This window comes from Rhamphochromis longiceps, linkage group LG12 (genome assembly GCF_057381845.1).
Source record: "Rhamphochromis longiceps isolate RC_006_pf linkage group LG12, R_longiceps_female_GT1.1, whole genome shotgun sequence".
Taxonomy (NCBI): Eukaryota; Metazoa; Chordata; class Actinopteri; order Cichliformes; family Cichlidae; genus Rhamphochromis; species Rhamphochromis longiceps.
In genome coordinates, this window is record NC_140568.1 from 34,884,331 (window position 1) to 34,908,219 (window position 23,889).

At 39.7% G+C, this 23,889-nt stretch overlaps 2 protein-coding genes across 6 annotated transcripts; one reads left to right on the forward strand and one right to left on the reverse strand.

The window, feature by feature from the left end:
• Window positions 1-261: 261 nt before the first annotated feature.
• On the reverse strand, window positions 262-6,969 carry LOC146657723 (uncharacterized). The gene is made up of 4 exons (XM_085427024.1): window positions 6,586-6,969; window positions 6,330-6,502; window positions 1,519-1,674; window positions 262-1,089 (listed from the first exon to the last, which is right to left on the reverse strand). The coding sequence occupies exons 1-4, from the start codon at window positions 6,794-6,796 to the stop codon at window positions 856-858; spliced, it is 774 nt and encodes a 257-aa protein (XP_085283150.1). The 5' UTR covers window positions 6,797-6,969; the 3' UTR covers window positions 262-855.
• A 345-nt stretch (window positions 6,970-7,314) lies between these two features.
• plat (plasminogen activator, tissue) lies at window positions 7,315-19,219 on the forward strand. Of its 5 annotated transcripts, none has more exons than XM_085426024.1 (15): window positions 7,315-7,477; window positions 11,896-11,983; window positions 12,307-12,430; window positions 12,637-12,771; window positions 13,599-13,709; window positions 15,211-15,385; window positions 15,582-15,673; window positions 15,766-15,940; window positions 16,039-16,124; window positions 16,222-16,284; window positions 16,403-16,607; window positions 16,711-16,847; window positions 17,515-17,655; window positions 17,803-17,951; window positions 18,058-19,219. In XM_085426024.1, exons 2-15 carry the CDS (start codon window positions 11,921-11,923, stop codon window positions 18,223-18,225), a joined length of 1,824 nt encoding a protein of 607 aa, XP_085282150.1. In that variant the 5' UTR covers window positions 7,315-7,477; window positions 11,896-11,920; the 3' UTR covers window positions 18,226-19,219. The 5 variants fall into 5 exon arrangements, with proteins under 5 accessions (XP_085282150.1, XP_085282153.1, XP_085282152.1 ...); XM_085426026.1 differs by having other exon boundaries at window positions 7,316-7,477; window positions 12,307-12,349; XM_085426025.1 differs by lacking the exon at window positions 7,315-7,477 and adding an exon at window positions 9,981-10,266.
• The last annotated feature ends 4,670 nt before the right edge of the window (window positions 19,220-23,889 follow it).

Consider the following 23,889-nt stretch of genomic DNA (forward strand, 5'->3'; position numbering starts at 1 on the left):
TTATGTTTTTCATTCCGGTCAAATATTTATAGAAACCACTTGTTTATCAGACATGAACTTTTTGTGTTAATTGTATTGGACTACTATGTGTTATATTGACAAGACAATTTTATGGTAAGCTTATTTTATTTTATAACAAATTTCTAATATATAATATATAATCTAATATATAATTGAGTGTTCAATAAATAAAACTAAATTAAGGCTGATCTTACTGTATGTACTGTACACTTTCTCTCAATCAAAGAAATAAGCAAAACATTTTTGAACAATGACCTGTATTTTTGAAAATACTACACAGTTGTAAAAATGGACTTTCAATTCAGGCTTCCAAAATATACATGAGTCATATTTGTACAATGCATCTCTTGAAAAACATTCCACAACATTCCTCAAAGTTATCTGCTGGAACCTGAATTCAACATTGTGGGGCCTTATGACATCGCGCTTATGTAAAAAATAGTTTTTTAAATGTAAGAGCCATAAGGTAATATGGCAACAGGGGTGTAATTATTAAAATGACACAAAGAAGAGACTTAAAATAACATTATAACCCACAGGCACACAACCAAGAGACCTAAACTGATTAGTATTGGCTTGCTTCTATCACTAAACATCACAATCACTAATACTAGACGATGCAATCTGTTTGTAGTGGTGCACCTTGGGAACAAAATTGCAAATTGGTGAAATTGGTGCAAGGCACCATTTCCATTGAGAAAAATGGACATTCAAAGTTTGAATTTTTTTTCTAAAAGAGCCATGGCTTGAAAAGTGAAAACTGCAGTAATAAAGGCCCCTGAGAACCTGGGCCTTCTTTGAAAGGCTGTTCCTTTTGAGCTCCATAACCAGTTTCTATAATACCTCGAAGGTATAATTTTCCAGTGGGTAGGTGAGGTTCAAAGTGTACATTAGTCCAAACAGCATTGCAGCTGCTAGGGTATAGTTATCCAAATCCTGCCAGACTCTCTGGCCTTCAAGGACTATCCCGATGTCCTCAGGGCTGCCATTGGCATCTCTTGACTTTATGATGTAAATTCCCATGGTTGTTTCCTTATTAGATCGTTGGATAATGGCTTCATCTGTGGCCTAGAAAATGCAGAATTCCAAAATTTAATTAAACAGAACACTGGTCAAAGAACATTATACCAAATCTTTTTTCAATCTGTGTCACTATTCCAAAAAATGTTAACATTAACACATTAGGTGAACAAAAATGGATTCATTACAGCATGTGATTTGAGTCCTCAGAATGCTTAAAAAGGTAATGCATGAAGTGAAATCTCCATGCAAAGAAGCAGAATACTGTCAGAGCATAGAGAGGTGTTCAACTATGAACTCCACACATAGTTCTAATGCAGGTAAAAGAAGAAAAAAAAAAAAAAAAAAAACGCACCCATGGTAAATTGTGAAAATCCCAGGTGATTTTCAACATACTCCTGGCATAGAGTGACAAGCAGCATTTTGTTAAAATTATTATTTTCCCTAGAGTGTATACACAAATTATTTTTTTCTTACCTGGGCCGTGGGCTCCAGAATGTTCTGCAGTCTTCTTCCTATTTGTCCTCCTCGCCTTTTGAAGACCTTTATGAGTTTGTCAGATAGCACATCCATCTGCGAGAGTAATCTGGACTGCAGTGGCATGGTGGTAATGCGCTTAAACTCTGCATTTATCTAAAAAGAGAAGTTGTCACATAAAAATGCTGTCAAAATCTCAAATCTCACAAGGTTACATCCACACAAAGTTGTTATTTTTTGTCATATTACTATTTATTAGCTATGGGTCCCATGTTGCTGAGCAGTTCCATAGTTGCCCTTACTTCCATACCACCCAAAGCCTGTTTGCAACCACAGCAGTTGCCTCCTTCTGGCCATTTTGCAGTTGTGCCAAATGACCCAGAAACTACATCTATTATTGTCATATACACATCAAGGTCTTTCATTAATACTTAGTTAAATTAGTTAATTTGACCTTTCCAGAAAATTTACCTTACAGAATGTGAGATAACATATGCAAATCTTCACCCCCCAACAGAGCCCACCCCATGGCAAACTAGCTTATTTAACTGTTTAACTAAAACATTTTAGGTACAACCAGTTAACTAAATGGACACGAGTTTGTTAGTCTGTATTCACTGAGAAAAAACAAGCGGATGTGACTGGGCACACACTGAAAAAAAGCTAATGCACATAATATTGTCCCGCAGCTTAAGCTAGCATTATCGTTAGTTAACTTAAGGAATGACTTGTTTTTTACATTATGTTGCTCAACAGCAATTCATGAGAAAAACTTCCCCATCTAATGGATGTTCTCTTCGTTTCCTCTCAAACATGTAGTTTTCAGTTTACCTCGACAAAGTAAAGCTCAGCACCAAACGTAAACGAAGCAACGACAAAAAATGGCGGACCGCCACAGTGAATTTTCCCTCGCAGAACACGCCCTGGGGGGTGGAGTTTCAACAGAAAACGTAACTATTTTCTGTTATTTTGATATGACTGGTTTTAAAAGACTGAACATCCTTCTAAAACAAGTGAAAGGCGTGAGACTTAATTATGTTTAGACCAAAAATATAACTGATTCATGTTGGATATATTTACTGTATTTTTACTAATTTAACAACGTCATCATTGCATTAGTTGCTTTATGCTATAGCATTACGCTTACATTAGCTTGAAGCTCAAGGTCGTCATTTTATTTAATTTCTTTTTCTGGGCTTACAAACAGGACACACAGTATTTAGATAACCGTTACACTGAATCTTGGGTCTGTGTTGAGTCTTCCAGCTGCTGACTACAGAATCTAGATCGACCTTTCAGCATGTTTTTAGCGGCTGTGGCTATGTGCTGGTAATGTTACCGTGTGTGAGCAGTCACATTGGCAGCAGACATGTTTCAACAAACTAGTCATATCCCAGCCCTACATTAGCTTGTTTAATGGTTAAGACACTGCAGGTACCACCACTTACTACAGACACCGATGCAAGTTTGTAATAGTCTGGTAATTTAGACTGAAAGAATATACAAACAATATTAACTCACATTATATATGTTAATTACTAATTTGCTTATCGCATAATTTCGGTTACCATTAGCTAACTGGAGCTAGCTAACATTGGCCTTTCATGGTTTTCGATAAACAGCCCACATACCTGTAAAATGACAACACCCCAGTAAAAGTCCACATATATAAAGGGTCTACACTCTTTCTCACTGGTGTGTTAGCTTTAAAATCCTATTTACCTTCAAGTGTAAAACTCCAGATGGTAGTAGATTTTCCAAAGCGAGAGACAAAAATGGCGGACAGTGCAGCCGATTTTTCCTTTCCAGGGGGCGGAGCTTGAGGATAAAACACGACTAACTTGTTTCTTTTCAACATGATTTGTTCTAAAAGAATGAATATTCTTAAAGAATATGTGAAAAGTAAAAGACAAAAATATGTTTAGATGTGAAATTTAAATTAGTCATGCTGGATATATGAAGTAATTCTACGCAGATTCAACAACCACCCTATTGCATTTTTTTCAGTGTGTCTTTGTTTGTAATTTTCCTTAATGAGACTTGAGAGCTAATTGTAATCCAACACAGATGAAGACAAAGTGGGACAGACGCCAAACTAACTTCCCCCCCTAAGCCATTACACCCCAAATTGTTGTATTTTCAGCAATTTAATGTAGATTTAACAGCCAATAAAAACAATAAACATGGATTATTCCAAGAAAATAAAAACCTTAAGTGTTCTTAAAACGACATGGAGCTACTTTTCAGGCTAAATGATTGATTTCCTGAGGAAGGGATGGGTTGAATAAAGGGGATTGTGGTTGTAACAAAGGGCTCCTGGTGCCAGGTGGTTAGCCACAGTGATACAGTACCACCCACAACTAGGGTTGCCAACCGTCCCTTAAAATACGGAATCGTCCCGTATTTCGAAACAAAAGTACACGTCCCGTATTGAGCTAATAAGGGACGCACTTTGTCCCGTAATACAGTGAGAATCAAAAGTAGTCTATAAATGTTTATGGAATTAACACTTTCTTTGAAAACATAATTCCCAGCCCCTCTCCTGCTTTGTGACCAATGAGCTGACAGCACACTTATGACAATTCGAGTATGACAATTCAGATTACCGCTCATCTCATTGGTCGAGGAAAGGTCGCTTGCGGAGAAAATACCGGAAGACAACAGATGACCACAACAAGGAGCATGGCCAACAGGGGAACAAACGCCGACTCTGCGGTGCAAGTCTCGGATGACAGTACACCTAAAGCTGGGCAAACACTGTGCGATTTTTTTCAGTCACGTTATTCAGCTCCTGCTCAAACTGCACGATTGACTCGCAGGGGTTAGAAGTTCGTATGTCACGATGTACTCTCACACTATACCGCCCGATGCTCTGATGCGACCTGAGTGCTCACACTGTGCCTCCATAACATGAAGGTTATAACAGAAAATCTGTCGCTCGCTCTCTCTGTCTTTCACTCACACAGACACACCACCACCATCAACTTTGCTAAATTGCTAATGAAAAACACTGATCAGGCAGCTGTGATTGAGCAGCAGTGTAAATCCAACTATTTTCACGGTTGTTGTGGTCGTGATAATTTTGTGATGCCACATCGAAAAGGCTCGGATGAGCTTTCCAAAGTTCTACAAGTTGTGCCTCCATCGCTTGTGTCCAGATCACACGCTGCACAGCCGTGCTGCGCCGTCTTTTTCACCAACGTTTACGTTTGCGCGTGAGCAGTGTGAGCGCCTGTGGTGACACCCTCACGAGCGATTGATGATCGGGAGCTGGTCGTGAGGTGTTAATCACTTCTCGTTACCCCACGTATACTACACGACGCACGATGAAGGCCAAAATCGGTCCGATCACTCAAAAATCGGCTCAAAATGGGCCAAAAATCGCACAGTGTGAGCCCAGCATTAGAGCAGCAATGTTTGTTCCCCTCAGAGAAAGGGAAGAATGGGAAAAGGAAAACACCTGGCTGGAAAACGTTAATATGGGCATGTGCAGTGAATATCAGCGCTATGTGGCCAGAAGTGTGATAATATAATTTATTTTGTGTAATAAACAACTGCAAGGATAGATGATTACAACAAATAGATGACTAATACATAAAAGTAATACATAGATGAATAATGATGATGAGTTATGATGCGTAATCATGGGAACAAGCGGGTTTACAAACAGGAGCAGCTGATTAGCATTAGAAAAGCTGAAATAATACCTCAACTGAAGCCAATTGTACTAAATGCACTAAATGTGCACTGTTACAAGAATATTTTTCTTTCTATTGTTTTCTATTATTTTAAGTTAAGCAGGACAGAGTGCTTTTAAAGAAAGATTTACTTATATTCTCAAAAGTTAAGCATGACAGGCTTCTGTTTAAGAAAGAGACCTGTTTTACTGTGTTAATGTTGTCATTTTGAGCTAAAAATAAATGGCTAAATGATCATTTGTTTCACATGTGTTCATATCACAAAGAATAGAATATGCATCTACTTAAATCAACTTCAAGTCAAATGGTTAAAAAAATAATTTCACACACAAAAAAAGAGCTAGAAAATTCACCACACTGGGAAGGGTGAAGACAACTGGGTCGCCCGGCCCTGGCCACGAGGTGTCCCTTATTTATTTTTCAGGGAGTTGGCAACCCTACCCACAACCCATCACAGCCTCCCAGAGGTGACCTACTGTGCGAAGAATGAGCTGTTTACTAGTGTTTTGTTGTTTTTTTTCACTTTACACGTCTGCTTAAAAGCTTCAGTAGTTTTTGTTCGGTTTGGTTGCACTCCAACTAAAATAAAATAATAAAATAATAATAATAATAATAATAAAAACGCGGTAGCAACACATTTGCATAGCATTCACTATATGTAAACATACATCCTTTAAATATGCCATCTATCTATTAAAAATAGGGATGGGTATTGATAAGATTTTAACGATTCCGATTCCATTTTCGATTCTGTTTAACGATTCGATTCTTTATCAATTCTCTTATCGATTCTTTTTTTTTTTTTAAAGGAGAACACTAAAGTCGATTAGCTTAGAACTGTGTTTTATATCTTCTCTTTGAACAAGATATTCTATCTTGTTCAAAGAGAAGAGTAACATGGCCTTACAAACCCAACAGTGAGATCTTAAGAGATCCACAGCCTACGGCTCTTCAATGGGGTGTCACAGGGTCCCCAGGAAAAAAAATGTATATGTTAAATAATAAAATAAATATTCTCCTGTAGCAATAACAAAGTTTAACATAAATTATTCTGTAGCAATTACACAAGAATATCCAGTAATGTCCTGCCTACAATTAAACACATTCACTTACCAAAGTGAAATCGGGGGCATCTGCTGTGGCAAATGGGTGCAAGCCTTTGACCACAAACTTAGACACTGCTGGGTGACATTCGTCTATCCTGGCCTGAAAGGAGACGCTACCGGTAGACTGCAGCGAGAACTGCCAGCATCTGAGCCAGACTCTGTGTCTCTCATCATGGTTATCTAAATGCAACGCACAGTAATAGCAGGTTTTGTAATAAGGTAAATCGCGCTAACATAATATGCAATGCTATTTGATTAGTTACCTGCAGTATTAACGGGAGAGGACGTGGAAACGCTACCGCTGCTGCTGGGTTGAGCTTCGCTAGTCCGGAGTGGATCAAAAACACGACATTCGTTGAAAGCAATCGCGTGTTTTGTGAGCAAATGCTTTTGCATATTCGTAGTGTTTCCTCCCTTTGATGAAATCTCTACTTTGCAAGTATTGCACGTTGCCCTGTTGTCATCCTTTCTCATAAAGTGTAACCAAACTTTTGAGCGTTTGTGCCGCTCAGGCGCCGTGTTTCCTACTGGGTAAAAGACGCTACTCAACGTGATGACGTCATTCGGGGCGACTGGAATCGATAAGGGAATCGTTTTTAAAAGTGGCAAACGATTCCAAGGAATTGAAACAGTGGGAACCGGTTCTCAACAAGAACCGGTTTTCGATACCCATCCCTAATTAAAAATGTTTAAAAACATTTATAACGTGCATATGTCTCTCTCTTTCTGTTACACACACATTTTATGTGTGTTGTCCTGAAATGTAAACGCATTTTGATTCTCCTTTAAATAATAAATAGGCATACATTTGAAAACAATAGCATGTCGTTTATATTGATCTATTTTATGCAATAAAACGGGCGTATTTCTGTTGAAAGAAATGACGAATGCAGATTTCCTCATCAAATACCTTAGAATAAAACTTGTTAACTTGGAATGGTCCCGCCCACCCGGCTGCATCATCAAGCATCATCCGGGCCGGAGCCGACATCCCTGACGTCAGCCCGCTCCCCTGAAGCACCGGTCCGACCGGAGCGCTTCGGTATAAACTTGGAGCGGAGGGACAACCAGCTCAGTCAGAGCGGCAAATACAAGAACACTCAGAGTTACTGCAAAGACAACGAGAAGAGATCCTTTCAGAAGATTTCGTGTCTGGTAAGAGCTTTTTTCCTCCTTTGTATTAAGATGTCACCGCGGTGGAGGTTTACATGCACCAGAGGATTCTCCTGCAACAAACTCCGTTTTACTACGTTTCCCTGTCGCTCGTTATTATGAAACAGTAATTATTAAAGGTTATTCAGTTAATTGGATCCGCTTTATGTGATGATGATAATGGTGTTGCAGGGATTTTGCGCGGTTCCAACTAAACGTGTCAATTGGAATTAATTATCATGTTTTATAAAAAACAATCAAAAGGAACTGAACATTTTTTTAACTGGTGTGTAGTCTTGTGATAGAGATATATTAAGGTGTCTCTTGGCATATAATGCCATAGATTAAAACAATTAGAATAATAGTACAGCATAAACAGCCAAAACTGTACTAACAAGTGTTTCAGCTAATACAGGATGTCGGTTAAGGTGTGATTTTTTTCTTTGTCTATTTAATGTCATGCACGTTGCAGCACCACTCATAAAAGTTTTGGGTAAGCTGTGTGAGGAAAAAAAACTATCTTGCAGCCTATGAAGTCATTTATGTGGAACATCTCATACTTTTCTCACCCTGACCTCAGCAGCTCTCTACATCCTCCTCCACCTGCTAAGTTTGGTGGGAGTCTAAAATCACATACAGCACTTTTCAATTTGCGTAATCAAAACTGACACAAATTGCTGTACAGCTTCTTTAAAACATGGTGATATCGTGCTTTGCTGCTGGACTGTGTGTGTATTATCAAGCTGGATTCCACAATGCCTCAGTATGTGTTTCTGTGTACCAGCTTGAGCCAAGCCGAGTGTGGCTAATGAGCTGGATCTGCGTCTGAGCTGGCGCCCTTGAGAGCGTTCTCCTCCTTAGCATCTGTCAGCGCTGATGTTCTCCATCGCACTGATAATCTGTACTGCTGTGTGCTGAGAGAAAGTAGAGTTTGTAACTGGTATCTGCTTTCCTGGCAGTGTGGTCAGCTGGATTTTTGCCTTACACTTATGTTTGTGAGTCATAGGATCAGCACCTGGGGTCTTACAGCTTTAAGCCTTCTTATATATCTGTAGTCTTCCTTTCTGACCAAACCTTCATTTACTTCACACAATGGCCTCGAGACTGGATGTAAAATACATCAATGCCTACATGTGTCTCTGCAGACCTCGAGCTGGTGTGACTCAGGAGGATTCATTCTCTTTCTGCTGACCTCTGGGATTTAATTCCCCAGAACACCCTACCGTTTTTTTGCCTTTCTTCGGTTTCTTTCTGAGGTCTTCATCCTTGCATCCTGTCCTGCATAGCTGTCTCAGATTCCACTATCTCGCCACTTCTAACATCAGCAACTGCTCCCATAACCTGCATTTCTTCATTTTAGGAGCTTGGGTTTCATTCCGATAAAGATTGCAAAGTATCATATTGCACACAGAGGGAAGGCAACAATGCTGCTCTCTGTTCTGTGGGAGTTTACGGAGCCAGATCACAGCTGCTTTGTTGAAGCTTGACTGAAATCCCCCGAGTAAAGAATGCATAAGAAGAGTGACCACAAACATGCTCAAAGTACTAGAAATTTGAATTTCACACAGAGGTGTAAACTTTGTTCCTTCACAGTCTCTAACTTTAACATTTCAGCTTTGTCTCTAGTAGAGAAGCATGCCTGACCCTTTTTAAACTCAGTTGCTACTAATTTTTGCTGAAAAATCTGATGTCAGAGACCGTGGACAGCACTTAAGACCGATTCCTTAAAAACACCAAAGTAGCATGAACATAACTGCTCTATGTGTGTGTTTGTGTCTGTGTGCATCTTATCATCTGCTGCATATGTTTGCTGTTTTCACGTGCTGCAACTCATAGCAGCTGTTATGACTCACAGTCTGACTGTTGCTACTCTGAAAATGCTTTCATTTCTTCCATTCATAACTGACCCACTAACTGGGGGAACCACACTCTCCACAGAGTGCATACTTGGTTGTACATGTTTCAGCTACTAAAAGTCTGGGTGTAACAGACCAGTGTGTTAAGCCTCTCAGTGCCAGAAAGCTGTATTGTGTCTCATTTAGAGTTTACTGCTATTTATTGCTTAGGATACTGTTTTAGATCAGCTAGGGTTATAAACTGTTATAAGATCATTGCTACTGCAAAGTGGACCAAAGACTACATAGATATCTGTAATTAGTTGGAATACTGTAATAAGATTCCATATTTTACACTTTTATTATTATTACAACATTAAATTTAAGTCATATCAGATATTTTCCTTTTGAAATAGCCACTTTTTTAGTTAAAAACAGATTAAAATAGGCCAGACAGATAAATGTCTGACTTTTTGTCCATGCTTCTGCATTATTATCCACATAGATGCATTAAAAGTTGTAAAACCGACCATATAAAACATATAGTTGTACTGTAAGATTACCAAAGGAATGTTGTTTTTTTATGGCCCCCAATTGGGCCTCCGCATGAAAGATATACTAGAAAGGGTGGATGCACATATGTTAACATCCGATGAGTGTTTGTCGGCAAGTGTTTTCGTGCTTGCGTGTGTTGATATGTACGCCCGTTTCCTAGATACATGGGGCCTGTGCTGGTTGTGTTATAGCAGGAAACACATGTTTTAAGCTGACAGGGCCAGAGAGAGAAAGAGGGGCGACTGCACTGAGCTGAACAGCTGCACAAAGGAAACAAAAAAGAAAGTAGTGTTTTGTTGTCGCCCTGCCAGTTAGGTTCCACTGGGGGGTTACAGCACAGGACAACAGGGTTTTTATTTGTCAGAGTCAAGAACAGCCTCCAAGAGACCTGCGTTCTTAATGGTGAGTGTGTGAATTTGTGTTTTCATAGTCAAACTCTGGGAGGGAGTCTTTGTTCAAACAATGAGGAGAATGAACACTAAATCTTTGTGTGTGGGAGTGTTGATTAGCTCCACGTTCCTGAGCACTTTGTGCGTGTATGTGCGTGTATGTGTGTGTGTGTGTGGGTGTTTCATATATACTGATATATGAAAACACAATGCAGTTTTCTATTAGCTCAGTCAACCGCAGAAGGTGATTCAGTGAAGAACAAGCCAAAAGAGAAGAGAGGGCAAAATGTATGCAGATGTGTCTAGGTCTTTGCATGCTTGTTCATGTCAGAGATTTTTTGGACTATTTTAAAATCACTTGGAAATTCTTTATATGGATATTTTTTAACTTTTCAGGTCAATTGTGTCCAGTGTTGTCCTTTTTTCTTTCTTTCGACTCCTGCTTCTACTCACCCCTCCTTCTTCTGTGACTCATGTTTACTCACACTTGATTGAGGAGCTACAGATGCTCCTCTCTACCACTTTTCTGCATAATTAGACTCTTCTATAACAGAAATGGAGCAAGTGGGATATCAAACAAAAAAAAGGAAATATAAATTTAGTTACTTTTTCTTGGTCTTTTGTTTTTTCCTTGAACTTCCCTTTGAAGTTCTGAGTCACTTTGTCCTCACACAGCTGCTGCTTTGCTCTGGTAGAGCAGGAAAGCTCACAGGATGGTTCAGAAACTGTTTTTCTAGTGTGCTGCGTTTCATCGCTCGAGGGCTGTCTGGACTGTGTTGTTTGATGTGGCGATCACGCTTTCATTTTTTTTAGTTTTTTTAAAGACTTTATCTGTGTCCTGTTTATTCCCAATGGGAAAGAAGTAGATTAAATGACAGACAGTGATAATAGTCTTTTTTGGTATGTAAATTTTTAAATAAATAGGATGATATGGCCTCATAGGAACGTAAAAATAAGTGAACTGAATATAGGTCAGCATTGAGTTTATTCACTTTCCTATGAGACAGCTCTGCAAATGCTGCTAAAACTTCCTCTCTGAGTCAAGAAGTCAGCTCGGCTTCAAGAAACAAGGAATGACCCCCAGGTTCCCACAGCTACCCCACCTCCCCCCACCCTTTCCTCTCAGAAACAAGCTTAGGGATGGAGGAAGGACCTACAGTACAGCTGGGAGGAGGTGACCAGTGTTCATCATTTTCCTGTGATTGTTGGCTTAGTATTGGTGACAGATTAAGGAGAAAAGCTTAGATTAACATGAACATGACCTCACTTTCAAGTCAGTCACCTGACTGAATGTCGAATATTTGAAGTGATCTGAATTGTTCCGGTTTTTGCACAGCTGCAAGTGTTTTCACTGTGTGTACGTAGTGACAATGACAGCGATGGTTAATGTCTCGATATGCAAAGAACATATTAACTTTGAGAGAAAGTGGAAAAAGAAGGAGTCGGTTTTGTCTTTATTTATGACCTATTTCACAGCTTTAGGAAATGACTATTCATAATTTTTATATTTCTCATAAACCATTGTAAACACAGTCACGTAGCTGCCAATGTATGCTATTCTTTGTCTGTGTTTTATTCCCTGATCCATCCATATGTCCATATAAAACTGCTTCTAATATGTGCATGTGTTTTCTCACTCCAGCAAACAGAAGACCTCTGGAAAAACCATGACCAGGTCACTGCAACTAATAGTGCTCCTCTGTGCTCTCTGCTGCTGCCTAGCGGACAATGTAAGTACTACAGAACAGTACCTTAAGCTGTCTTCAACCTACTGAAAATCCTGCATATTTTACAAGGGCTTATCTCAATACAGTCCAATTCCTGTGGTTTATTATCCACTTGAGCAAACATTTAGCCCGTTTAATGTGTTTGAATTTGTGTTTTTGCTGTATGACAGTGTGCCACTGACTAGCGATAGCATTCATCAGCATTTTATTTTAAATTGTCTAATTTAAAGTTCATACGCTGACTGTTGCTTGAGCTGGAGGCTGAAGCCGTTCATCCAGTTCCCATGCATGTCTGCTCCATGTTTTACTGGTCCTTTCTATTGCAGGTGGAGCTTCTCCGCACTAAGAGAGGGACTCGTTTTTACAGAGGTGAGCCTTACAGGCAGCCAGCCAGAGGGACGCTTTTGATTATTCATGTCCAGAAGTCTTCACCTTCCACTGACACCTCCTGTGAGCCTCATTGTACTTTTGTTCATCTCCTCTAATAACACCAACTTCTTCTTCATAATCATCAGTCTTTTCATTTTTTGCTGTCAGCCACGTGTTTGTGTTCCTCCCTCCTGTGTTTTTATGTTTCTAACAGTATGACAGTTATGTTTTTCTGTGTTTTCTATCATTTTATTGGTTGTATACTTATGTTTGTGTGGTGTTTTCAGTACTTTGCATGGATAGTGAGACGTCTGCTGTGCGTAGTTTTGGGGACACTTGGCTACAATGGAAGGGGCAGCGTGTGGAGTATTGCCGTTGTGATTTAGGAGGACGAGCGCGTTGTCATATTGTGCCCGTAATCAGTGAGTGTGACATGGATGCACATACACACAAACACAAGGAGACTGTCTGACTGACTTTTCTAATCAGTGTTTTGTTTCCATTGAGCAGAATTTAAATGTACTATTTGTTTATCTGTCTGTCAGTCTTCTTTCCTGCCCTCACTGCCCTCTGCCTTCTATTATAACTTCAGTTCACTTCTAACGGGCTGTTATAACCTCAAATGATTATTTTTTGTTGGCTTGCCTCGGTTATGTGTCCAAATCCCTGTTATTTCAGTGCATCCAAACGAAGAGCTGCTGGGTTTTCTGTGTTTTTGAGTGGGCGTCGTTTAGTCTGAGATTATTTGAACTAGATTCTCCAGACATGCCCTCGTGCGTACTTTCACCCCCACTGACGAATTCTGTGAAGGCTGATTACCCCTCCCTCAGTCAAATTACAACCACATTTTCAGTCTGCCAAACTGCAACATCTGTGAGCTCATACCACTGGGAGTGACAGCAGAGCTGTTATTCTAAGCGTCGGCCTTTAGGAAATGTTGAAATAATAAATGAAAACGAGGACTGCAGATGGCATGAAACCACTTCTGCTCTACAGAGAAATCCTTGACCTGACATAAAAAGTTTCAAAAAGAAACTATGATGATATTTACTACAAGTAACAAGAAAGTCCGGGTGAACCATGCACAAAGACTTTTGCATAATCCTCAATGTTTCACTGTAGTATATGACACACAAGCCTCAAACCCAATCTGTGCAGTGGTCATGGCACATCCATCATATACTAACTATTTAAACTGTTAGTGGATGACGTGTGGCTGACTAAATGGCGCTCTGTCTGCCTCTTCCAGACTGCTACGTGTCTCAGTGTTATAATGGAGGAACCTGCAAGGAAGCTGTGTACACTTCAGACTACATCTGCCAGTGTCCCCGAGGCTTCACTGGGGCTCAGTGTGAGATCAGTGAGTATTCAAGAAACACCTAAACACCTAAATCGTGGGTTTTCAGCTAGCGAACGACCAGAGATATAAAAATAACAATTAATATAATTTCATTATGTTTTCATTTCAATTTCAAAAGTGCCAAAAATCTTATTCTTTCTAATTAACAATCCCAAACCACAAATATTCAGTTTACAGTTACAGAACAGAAAAAAAAGCAACAATGAAAAAGCTGTTAAAGAAGAGTTCACTCCAAGTTTTCAACATAAAACTCGCCAGTAATCGTTTTTTGGTGACCTAGGTGACTCAAATGATGGTAAATAAAAAAAGGAAAGAAATCCACAAACTTTGTTGTGAAAACTTTATAGTAATAACTAATTTTGGTTGCCAAACCAAAGAAGCTGCAACACAGCTCAACCAAGGGTGGTTGCACTCAGTATTTCCTTCCTTTCTGTCACAAGAATACACCTTTTATCATGGGTAGATGGACACTACCGATGGTTTATATGATCAGTGTTTATAGGTTGGCTTTAAATTCAGGTGTTTTCTACCTCCTCCAGTATTAACATCAGTATAAAAACTGTGCACCAGGAGCTTCATGGCATGGGTTTCCATGGCCCAGCAGCTCCTGTAGGTGTAATGTGTAGGTCTTACATGAAATTTGTAGATGTTCATGAGCAACAAAGTCACGATTTCTGGAAAGAGACACTGACTTTTTCAGATGATTTTTTTGTTTACAGCTATGAGGCCCATAAGGCGAGTGTCACTTATATTTAGGACAAAGCAACATTTCAATAACCAGAGTCTCCAATACTGGACAGGTCACACCTAAACAACCTAAAATAGACAAATAGCACTACAGGCTGGAGCAAAACACATGCGATTGATTTGTACTGTGCTTTTAAAGCAGCAGTGACTTCGGGTGTGTCCATAAACTGGTGGTCTGATTAAAGCTTGTTAGTAACTTTTGATAAGATCACAGTCTGACTGTGTGACTCATACTACTGGTGTCATGGGCCTGTGGTTTGGAGGGAAGACATAAGGATCATAAAGGATGGAAAGACATTCTGGGATATGAATGTTTTTGTTTCTGTGGCCCACTTTTAATCACTTGAAGGACACTCCACCCTCTCAGTGGAATAATTATCTGAACTTCAGCGGTCACAGGCAAATGATTTTAGTGAAAAAAACTACGAGTTAATATGGGCAGGCTATAAATCTGATGCATTTACAATCATCATAGGTTATGTTTGGTCACTGTTTTAAAACCACTAATTGGAAAACAGCGATATAAATGCTATTAGGGCACAAATTTAAAGCCTTATGTAAGAAATAGCAATGTTTTCAGAATTTATCCAAAAGCTTTTTAATAGTCTACAGCTTTTTCAAATCTAAAAAACCCCTGAAAAAAACAAGAACAAGACATATTATGTCGGAACAACTTACTCAGACCAGTTATTACGTTAATATCAGTCTCATATATAAATTAGCGACTACCACTGTCTGTTTCTCTCTCCAACAGACACCAATGAGAAGTGTGTTGTGGGGCAGGGTGATGGGTACCGTGGCACCGCGAGTGTCAGCCAATCAGGAGCAGAGTGCATCAACTGGAACTCAACATCTCTGAGAGGAAGGAGGTTCACGGCTCGAAAAACAGACGCCATCAGCCTTGGACTGGGCAATCACAACTTCTGCAGGTACCTGTGCTGGAGCGTCTGCGTGAATATTTCATTTGCTATCTATAAAAAATAACAAGACTAGGATTGTTCGTCTTGAAAGCTGGTGGCCTGGTGTTAACAAATACTGGAGTAGACTGGAAAACATAATATCCGAGCCTTTTACGGAAGCTATGAAGATGTTCCCTTATTGTCTTTGTGTTTCTCCTTATGTCAGGAACCCTGACGGTGACAGCTCTCCCTGGTGTTACATCTATAAAGGCACACAGATTGAATGGGACTTCTGTTCTTTGCCCAGATGTTCAGAAGGTATAGATATACAAAATCCTAACATGTAGAAAGATCAAATACCATTAAATGTGGGCTTACATACATCTGTCCATATGTGCTCTTTGGAGCAGATAAGCACAGAGAATGTGCGCTCGGCTCTGGCCAGCAATACCGAGGCACAGCATCTGTCACCAAGAGCGGCTCTCGCTGCCTCCCGTGGGACTCTCCCGCTGTCAAGCGCAAGATGTACAATGCTTGGAGAACGGACGCATTGGAGCTGGGACTGGGCAGCCACAGTTTTTGCAGGTACATAGGCCAGCACCTATTTTAACTTCCTTATAATTGCAGTACATTTGATGTTCTACTTTTAAATGAGAAAAAAAATCTCTTTTTTTATTCAACAGAAATCCAGACAATGACGCAGGTCCATGGTGTCACACCTACAAAAATATGATTCTGACCTGGGAGCTGTGCGACGTACCAAAATGCTGTGAGTTCCTTTACATCAATGAGTTCATTTGGCAGCGATAGCAAAGACAGAAGTTAAATATTGAGACTGAGGATAACCATAGTTTTCCTTTCTTTAGCGAGACGTCCGCCTATGCCCACTCTTGACCCGCGTGCTCCCACCACTAATAACAATAACAGAGGTAGGATATCTTCACAGCCAGTGAAAACACCTCAGACATAACCAAAAGTCCCTCCTTCTGGGTGTCGATTAATCCTACTGTCGTTCAACCATCATTCTCCAACCTGTCTCTTCTGTAGGAACATGTGGCAAGCGTTTAGACAACACTTTATCCCAACCATCGTTCCGCATGTTTGGAGGCAGAGCGAGTGAAATCACGGAGCAGCCGTGGCAGGCGGCCATTAATTTTTACCAACCCCGTCACAAAAAGCACTTTCATCTATGCGGAGGAATCCTCATTGATTCCTGCTGGCTCCTGTCTGCTGCACACTGCTTTGAAGAAAGGTAGCACTGACTTCCAGCTTTCACACATGCACGCACATACACTAAACACTAGTCGAACGTGTTTGCCATATAGCAAACAAACGAGTGCGCTCTGTCTTTTCAGAAACGATGTAAATAAACTGCAAGTCATTTTGGGGAGAACGTTTCGGAAACAGAACTCCAGCAGCGAGCAGATTTTCAGCGTCGAGAAACTCTGGATCCACGAGAAATATGACAAGGAAACATACGACAATGACATCGGTGAGTGAACATTTCATTGTAACAGAAACAATAATCCAATATTTTTTTATCTTTGTTTCGAACTTTTCATTTATTAATATAAAAGTTTAAAAATAAACTTTTAAACACAGCAGTGTAAACCTATAGCCCAAATTAGGTTTTCAATACAGTGCGTAAACTTAAGATTAATTTCATAGTCGGTACAAAGAAAGGTATCGCTTGTACCTTAATCCAGAGACACAAATACACAATTGAACTTTTGGTCATGTCTTTGAGCTTTTGGCTTTGTATGATTTAGTCTGAGCCACAGCAGCCCCTCCCGACTGTATTTCAAACTTTCTGCAAGAAGGTAGGGTGAAAGGGGCCAAAAATGTCTAATTTTAAGAACATGACCTGAAAAGCTGCACCAAGGTCCTCTTTATAAGCACACAATCATTGCCAGACTAAAAAAAGAGCTCTTAGTCAAACTGTTTGTGTGGAGAATTGAGGCTACTTTAGTCATACTTCAATGTTAATAATGAAAACAGAATGAGACGCTTTAGTGAACTTGTTTTCCTCCAGCAGTAATGATATGGAAGCTTAAGTGGGCAGCAGAGGCTTGTTAAAACTTTAACTCAACTCTCAGTCTTCATCCCACATTTTCCCAGTGCATTGCCTTGACTTTCCTTTGGTCACTTTCCACTTGCAGCCATTTTGAAACTTAAGACGGACGTTGGCATCTGTGCTGTAAACTCTCCAGAAGTTCTTCCGGCGTGTCTGCCCGAACGTGGGCTGGTGCTGCCCGACTGGACTGAGTGTGAGATCTCAGGCTACGGAAAAGACGCAGAATGTAAGAAAACTAAATCATAGCCTTTTTTTTTTCATTTTTTATGGCTACTACTGTACTTATCGCACAGACAAGTTGGTGTCATTTTAAGTATCTGAGCAGCAGGGGACAGTATAGGCAATCTAAACTAATGCAACGCTCTCTTCACAGTTTCTCCAGAGTATTCTGACCGTGTTAAGAGAGGTTATGTTCGCCTGTGGCCCAAAGAGCGCTGTGTCCCAGGGGTGCTGTCTGGACGCACAGTTACCTCAAACATGCTGTGTGCTGGTGACACTCGAGGCCTGGACGACGCCTGCAAGGTGAGAACACCCACACTTATCCTCACAGTTAAATCATGCTCATAACATTATAACTTTTATTTTCTTTACACTTTCCCTTAAATTTGCTTCTTGGATTCAATTACAGGGAGACTCTGGTGGCCCGCTTGTCTGCAGATACAATGACAGGATGACTCTGATGGGTGTGATCAGCTGGGGCGATGGGTGTGGGCAGAAAGATAAACCTGGAGTCTACACCCGTGTCACCAATTACATTGACTGGATTAACAACATAGTTAAAGCAAACCCGGTTTAAATCAAAAGAAGATGCAAATGAGATGCTGGAGACTAAACGCAGAGGGTGGAACAAATATGTTTATCATTAAGTTGATAGACTGAGACACCCACTGGACTGTTGAGGGCTGGCTCTAGATCCCACCAGACAGAAAGCTTATGTGATAATGGCCATTTCTACAGAGACACACACGAAAGACCTCAATCGGGAGTTTTTGTGCTCCTGGGTTTTATGTTCGTTACAGTCTTCAGTGTGAAAGTGAAAAGATGAACTGAAAACACATTTTTTACCTTCTTTCTGGGAGGTTTTAAAGCTGTTTCCCCCCCTGAGCACTGGCAGTTAACCTATCTAGATAAATAGGAAAAAATATGGATATCCCTCTGCTTTTTGTGGTTGACTTTATGCTGGTTTATACAAAAATGACACAGTGGCACGCTTAAGATCAAAAGCACTTTTAATCCTCACTCAAAGCAGGCCTTTACTTTGCAGAGTACAGTGAAACACATGGGGATGTTTCTCCACAGGGCATTTTAAAGTCCTTTGTCAGGAGGACTTGTCTTATAGCTGAGAGATACATTTACTTAATTAGTTTAATGCAAAATGTTCTGCATTTGCTCACAAAAGGGCCTTCATCCAAACCACAATCTGCTGGTTCAGATTCTGCTTGTTTTTGCAGATTTTAATAGTTTGGCACTCTGCTGTGTTGCGCTGTAGATTTGAACTTGTGGGAGAAGGAAAACTGTGTCTTAGGAAGAGTTCAGCTGCACCTGGGCTGAGCCCATACTTGTATGTAACATGTATATTATATATTGTATACTGCTTATTGACTGCAAAACTCAAATCTGTAAGAAACTCATGTCTTTTGTGAGAATCTGGATTTTAGAAGTTTTGTATTAAGTTAATGTTCATGTTTGTTTTATATTATTTTGTAGAAATCTAAATATGTTACTTATCCCTGTATTGCCACTTGATAATTTATTGTTGCTTGATAATTGTTATTGCCTTTCTACCATATTCAGTAATACCATTGTCAATAAATAACATTTGAAATCATTTTATCAGATCATTTTAAGCTCATCTTTTTCTTTCTGTTGGAGGAAATTAAGTATGTTCAGTCTCATTTATAGATAACGACAGCCACCCTAACAGGTACACCTGTTCAACGGCTACAAACATCGATCTGGCCAATCACAGGACAGCAGCTCAGTGCATTTAAGCATGCAGACCTGATCAAAACTATTAGCTGAACTTCAAAACAAGCATTAGGATGGGTGATTTAAGAGACTTTGAACTTGACATAGTTGTTGGTGACTGACCAGCTGGTCTGAGTATTTCATAAACTGCTGAGAGAATGGTCCACAAAGGAGAAACTCAGTGAGTGGCAGTCCTCCCAATATAAATGCCTTGTTAACAGAGATCAAAGGCTAGAGTGCAGAAATAACCTAAAAAAACAGTTGTTACAACCAAAGTATGCAGAAGAGCATGTCTGAAAGTATAACGTGGAGCCTTAACGCAGGAATGTTACAGCAGGACTGGATACCTCTCCTGTCAACTAGGAAGTAGAAACAGGCTCATTAAACTGGGACAGTAGAAGCCTGGAAAAATGTGGCTGGTCTGCTGAGTTTCAACTACATTCAGATAGCTGGGTCAGAATTTGGCACAACCGACATGAAAGCATGGATCCATCCTGCGTTGTATCAATGTTTCAGGCTGCTGCTGTTTCTTTGGCACACTTTGTGTTCTTTAGTACCAATTGAGAATTTTTTAAACACAACAGCCCACCTGAGTATTGTTGCTGACCATGCCCATTTCCTTATGACCATAGTTTACCAATCCCAGCTGGTTGCTGCATTTATCAGGATACACACCATGTCATGAAGCTCAGACTCTCAAACTGGTTTCTTGAGCATGACCATGAGCTCACTGTACTCGAATGCCCTCCACAGTAACCAGATCTCAATCCATTAGAAAACTTTTGGGATGCTGTCAAATGGAAGCTTCACATCATGCATGTGCAACCGACAAATCTGCAGCAACTGTGTGTTTCATTCTCATAAACATGGACCAAAATCTCTAAGGAACATTTCCAGCACCTTGTTGAATCTATGACACAAGAATTGAATCATTTCAGAAGGCAAAAGAGGGTCTTAGTAGTAGCAAAGTGCACCTAATAAAGAGTTGAGATAATTTATGTCTCTAACATTGCCTGTTTCTAAATCACATCCTCTTTAAAATGATTTACAAGGCTTTTTTTTAACCCTACCAATCAATTATTTATCAGTCAGAAAGGTTCATAGTCAAAATTCAAACATATATTGGAAGATGGAAATTCAAGTATTCCTAATGAAATAATGATCTTTGACAATAATAAAATTATAAAGTGATGGAAAAAGTAACAAAACTGGTTGAAAGATCCATTTAAACTGTCAAAACTGGGAACAATTTTATTATGTTAGAGCAGCAAATGTAATGTTTTACTCTTACAAGGTATAGGTTACTTTTACCAATGTAAAGGCATTTGTATTTTAATAATCCAGTGTATTACTACACACCAAATGTGAGTGATGATTCATCAAAACATACCGAAGCATTATTTAAACCTTCACTTTCCTAGTTTAAAAAAACACAACAGTTTTCTTTTATAATAGTGCTAGAAGAAATGGCATCACTAAAGTTATGATGCCAGCATTTTGTCTCCTGGAGGTTCAATAAAGTAAATAAAAGTATCTTCAACATCACATGCTAAACGAGGTCCTATCATTTAGTTAGGAGTAATAGCTTCATTAAATACATATATACTGTGTTAATATTTTATTTTTACAGCATACAAAGAGAATGTCCTTTGCTGCCTGCAACAAATCAGCAATTTCAGTTGGTTATATGACTGTTAGGTAGGGAAATTTGGAGCCATGTTCAAGCTGTGCAGGAGGTCAGTTAAAGGCAGACATTTGAGCAGCAGGTGAGGCTGTCTCTCTTACTGTTACAGGTAGGAAATGCAAATGAGTCCAGCTAGAGCTGATTCACACGGTCTCTGGCTCACACGCTTTTAATCTATAAAGCATTTGCATCCAAGGACCGAAACAAAGACATATCCTCATGACTTGAGCTGTGAGACGGGTCCCCAAGTCGTGAAAATGGTAAAGTACTGTTTAATTAAGTTTGTTATATTTTGGTTTATGGTCTGATAACTTTGGGTGGAGTGAGAAGGAAGCGAGCAGGTGTTGTCGAGGCCCACTGTAAAACTTCCATGTAGTTATTTTTAGCTCACCTTTATTTCTTCTTTGGAGTTCGGACTGTGGGAAAGATACGACGGCAGAGATCATTTTAAAGATGTGATTGTATGAGAGTTTAAAGGGTAAACAATGAAAATATCCCAGAAAACTAGCGTTTAGAGACAAGTTGAAGGTAAACTTTTACCTGCAGGCATCTGTAACGACCAAATAAATGTCCTCTGGCAAATCAAACAAGTTTGTGTGTTGCTTGATGGTTTCCTGAAGTTATTAGATTTTGTTGGATCAAACACTGAATCACAGTTTGGGTTTGGTGCTATTTTTAATTTGCGCTTCAGTTTCACTTCCTGGTTTGAGAGAAATTAAACGACTGTTGTTGTGATCTTTTTGTACAGTTTAGTGGAGACGTTCCCAACTCTCTCTGAGGTTCTTGTAGAGACACCGACTGACGTTCGAACTGAAATCTTTGCACGTTTAACTCTTTTATGTCTAAACATAAAATCTGCTCATACTGTATAAATGACATAGAGCTACAGAAGTACTTTGGCAACACAAAAAGTCTCTTTGCACATGTGATTCAACAGGGTTCAAGTTCCTCTTGCTTTTAGCAAACAGTTCTTGCAGGTACATTCTCCTGTACATTAACAAACATTAAACACAAAGGCGAGCTCCAGCTTTTGATGTTTGACTGCAATATAACTAGTAGAGAAAAGGCAGAACATAATCTTTCCACCTTAAACAAATGTTAAATTTCATGGCAGCTGTTTGTGCAGATAGTTTCTGAGATGAAAAGTATTTTTTAATTCCTATCAAATATAATTGCTCGTGATAACAGATGAATAGTGTATTATTTGAATAATGCGTGTCTAGTCCTTGTTTGCATCAGATTTCGCTCCACAGCTGCGTGACTTTTTCCTCTTTCCTCCTGTTTACTCCCACAGACTCTGACACCACTTTTTTCAAATGCTCCGCTTTTTATAAAATTTCTCATCTACAGGTAGCGTTTTAACACAGCTCTTATTTTAAGACAAACTTTAGCATTGTCACTGTAACCTAACTCAGCCTTAACATGTAGACATGCTTGGGATTAGAGAGAATGTCGTGAATAGCTGACTAGTGATTTACTTCTCCTTTTTTATTACCTTTCCCCTGCTCCCCATTTATCAGGACTGAAACACCTGGTTCCTGACGTGTTGTGTGTACAGACCGAAAGTGATCTCTCCCTGCCTGTTTATCATCATTTACATTACATCAGCACTTCCTCTACAGCTGCCTCATGCACTGGGACGAACTCAACTTCCTGATATTACTTTTGTAGTGAATTCCACCGTCTTCTGTAACCTCAGTTGTAAACAGCTACACATAAACTTGAATTTCACAAATATTGTTAGTACACTTTTGTTTCAAAGCTTATTTTGAATAAGCAATCAAAAGCCAGACAGATCATTCATGAGGATACAGTTGGGAAAAGTTGACATACCCTCATCATGGACATGAATGTCATGGCAGTTTTGGCTTTTTAAAAACTGCTCCTTTTTTCAGGTGGGAATGATTGTATAACATACACAGTTAAAAAAAGAAGAATTGGATGCAAAAAGTCCAATTTATTCTAATGCACACAGGGTCAAAAGTATAAAAATATTGATAGACCCTGCTGGTATTTGGTTAAATGTTCCAAATCAAGCTGGACGCCAACCAGACACTTTTGTTAACCATCACCAAGCATAGTCTGTCTGGAAGGCTGACCACTCCTCACGGCAGAATTGGTAGAGTCTATCTACACTAGCTGGCTTCCTGGCACAGACCTGGCTTTTAAGTGTTGCTCACAAATTTTCAGATGGGTTGCCATCAGAAGGTCAATGTTAGCCCGCTTTATCAAGTCCAAAACCAGTTTTGTTGTGTTTTGAGGATCATTGCCCTGCTGGAACATCCAACTTAACCAAGTTTTAACTGTCTGCTGTTTGATTTGGAGTGAAGTTGAAGAATTCATTCTCTATTATTCCAACAAATTGTGTGGTACAGTGTCCTTAGTTTTGAAAGCCTCACCTTTATGTCCTTCCTAATATTGTGGCCAAATTGCTAAATCTTTGTCTAATGTGACCAAAAAAAACTTATTTTGCTTGTCCATGTGGGGAGCTGTAAATGTCAGTTGAATTTGAAGTTGTTGATTTTGCAGCAGGTTTGTTTTTCTTTTTTTGTCAGCACCCTCTCTGTTCACGGCAATTTGAAACTCACTTCAAACCCAAATCATCACACTTGCAGCAGTTAGTTGTTTGAGCTGATGTGCTGTGTTTGGTTTCCCAAATGTGGCACTGTGCATCATAGGATGCGATACAGGATAGTACTGTTATAAACTTTGGCATTTATCATGAAAACTGACACCTGCTGAGTCACAGATGTAGCTCCTGGGATTTGGCCATTTCTCTGAGCTTTGCACAGTCAGACCTTGGAGTGA

Bases quoted from the DNA above. Each gene is read 5' to 3' on its own strand.
- plat (XM_085426024.1), top strand. From the start codon at position 11,921: ATGACCAGGTCACTGCAACTAATAGTGCTCCTCTGTGCTCTCTGCTGC. The intron at 15,941-16,038 runs GTACATAGGCCA...TTTATTCAACAG, and splicing joins GGCAGCCACAGTTTTTGCAG to AAATCCAGACAATGACGCAG. The intron at 17,656-17,802 runs GTAAGAAAACTA...CTCTCTTCACAG, and splicing joins CTACGGAAAAGACGCAGAAT to TTTCTCCAGAGTATTCTGAC.
- LOC146657723 (XM_085427024.1), bottom strand. From the start codon at position 6,796: ATGAGAAAGGATGACAACAGGGCAACGTGCAATACTTGCAAAGTAGAG. The intron at 6,503-6,585 runs GTAACTAATCAA...CGTTGCATTTAG, and splicing joins CTCTCCCGTTAATACTGCAG to ATAACCATGATGAGAGACAC. The intron at 1,675-6,329 runs GTAAGTGAATGT...TTCTCTTTTTAG, and splicing joins ATGCCCCCGATTTCACTTTG to ATAAATGCAGAGTTTAAGCG.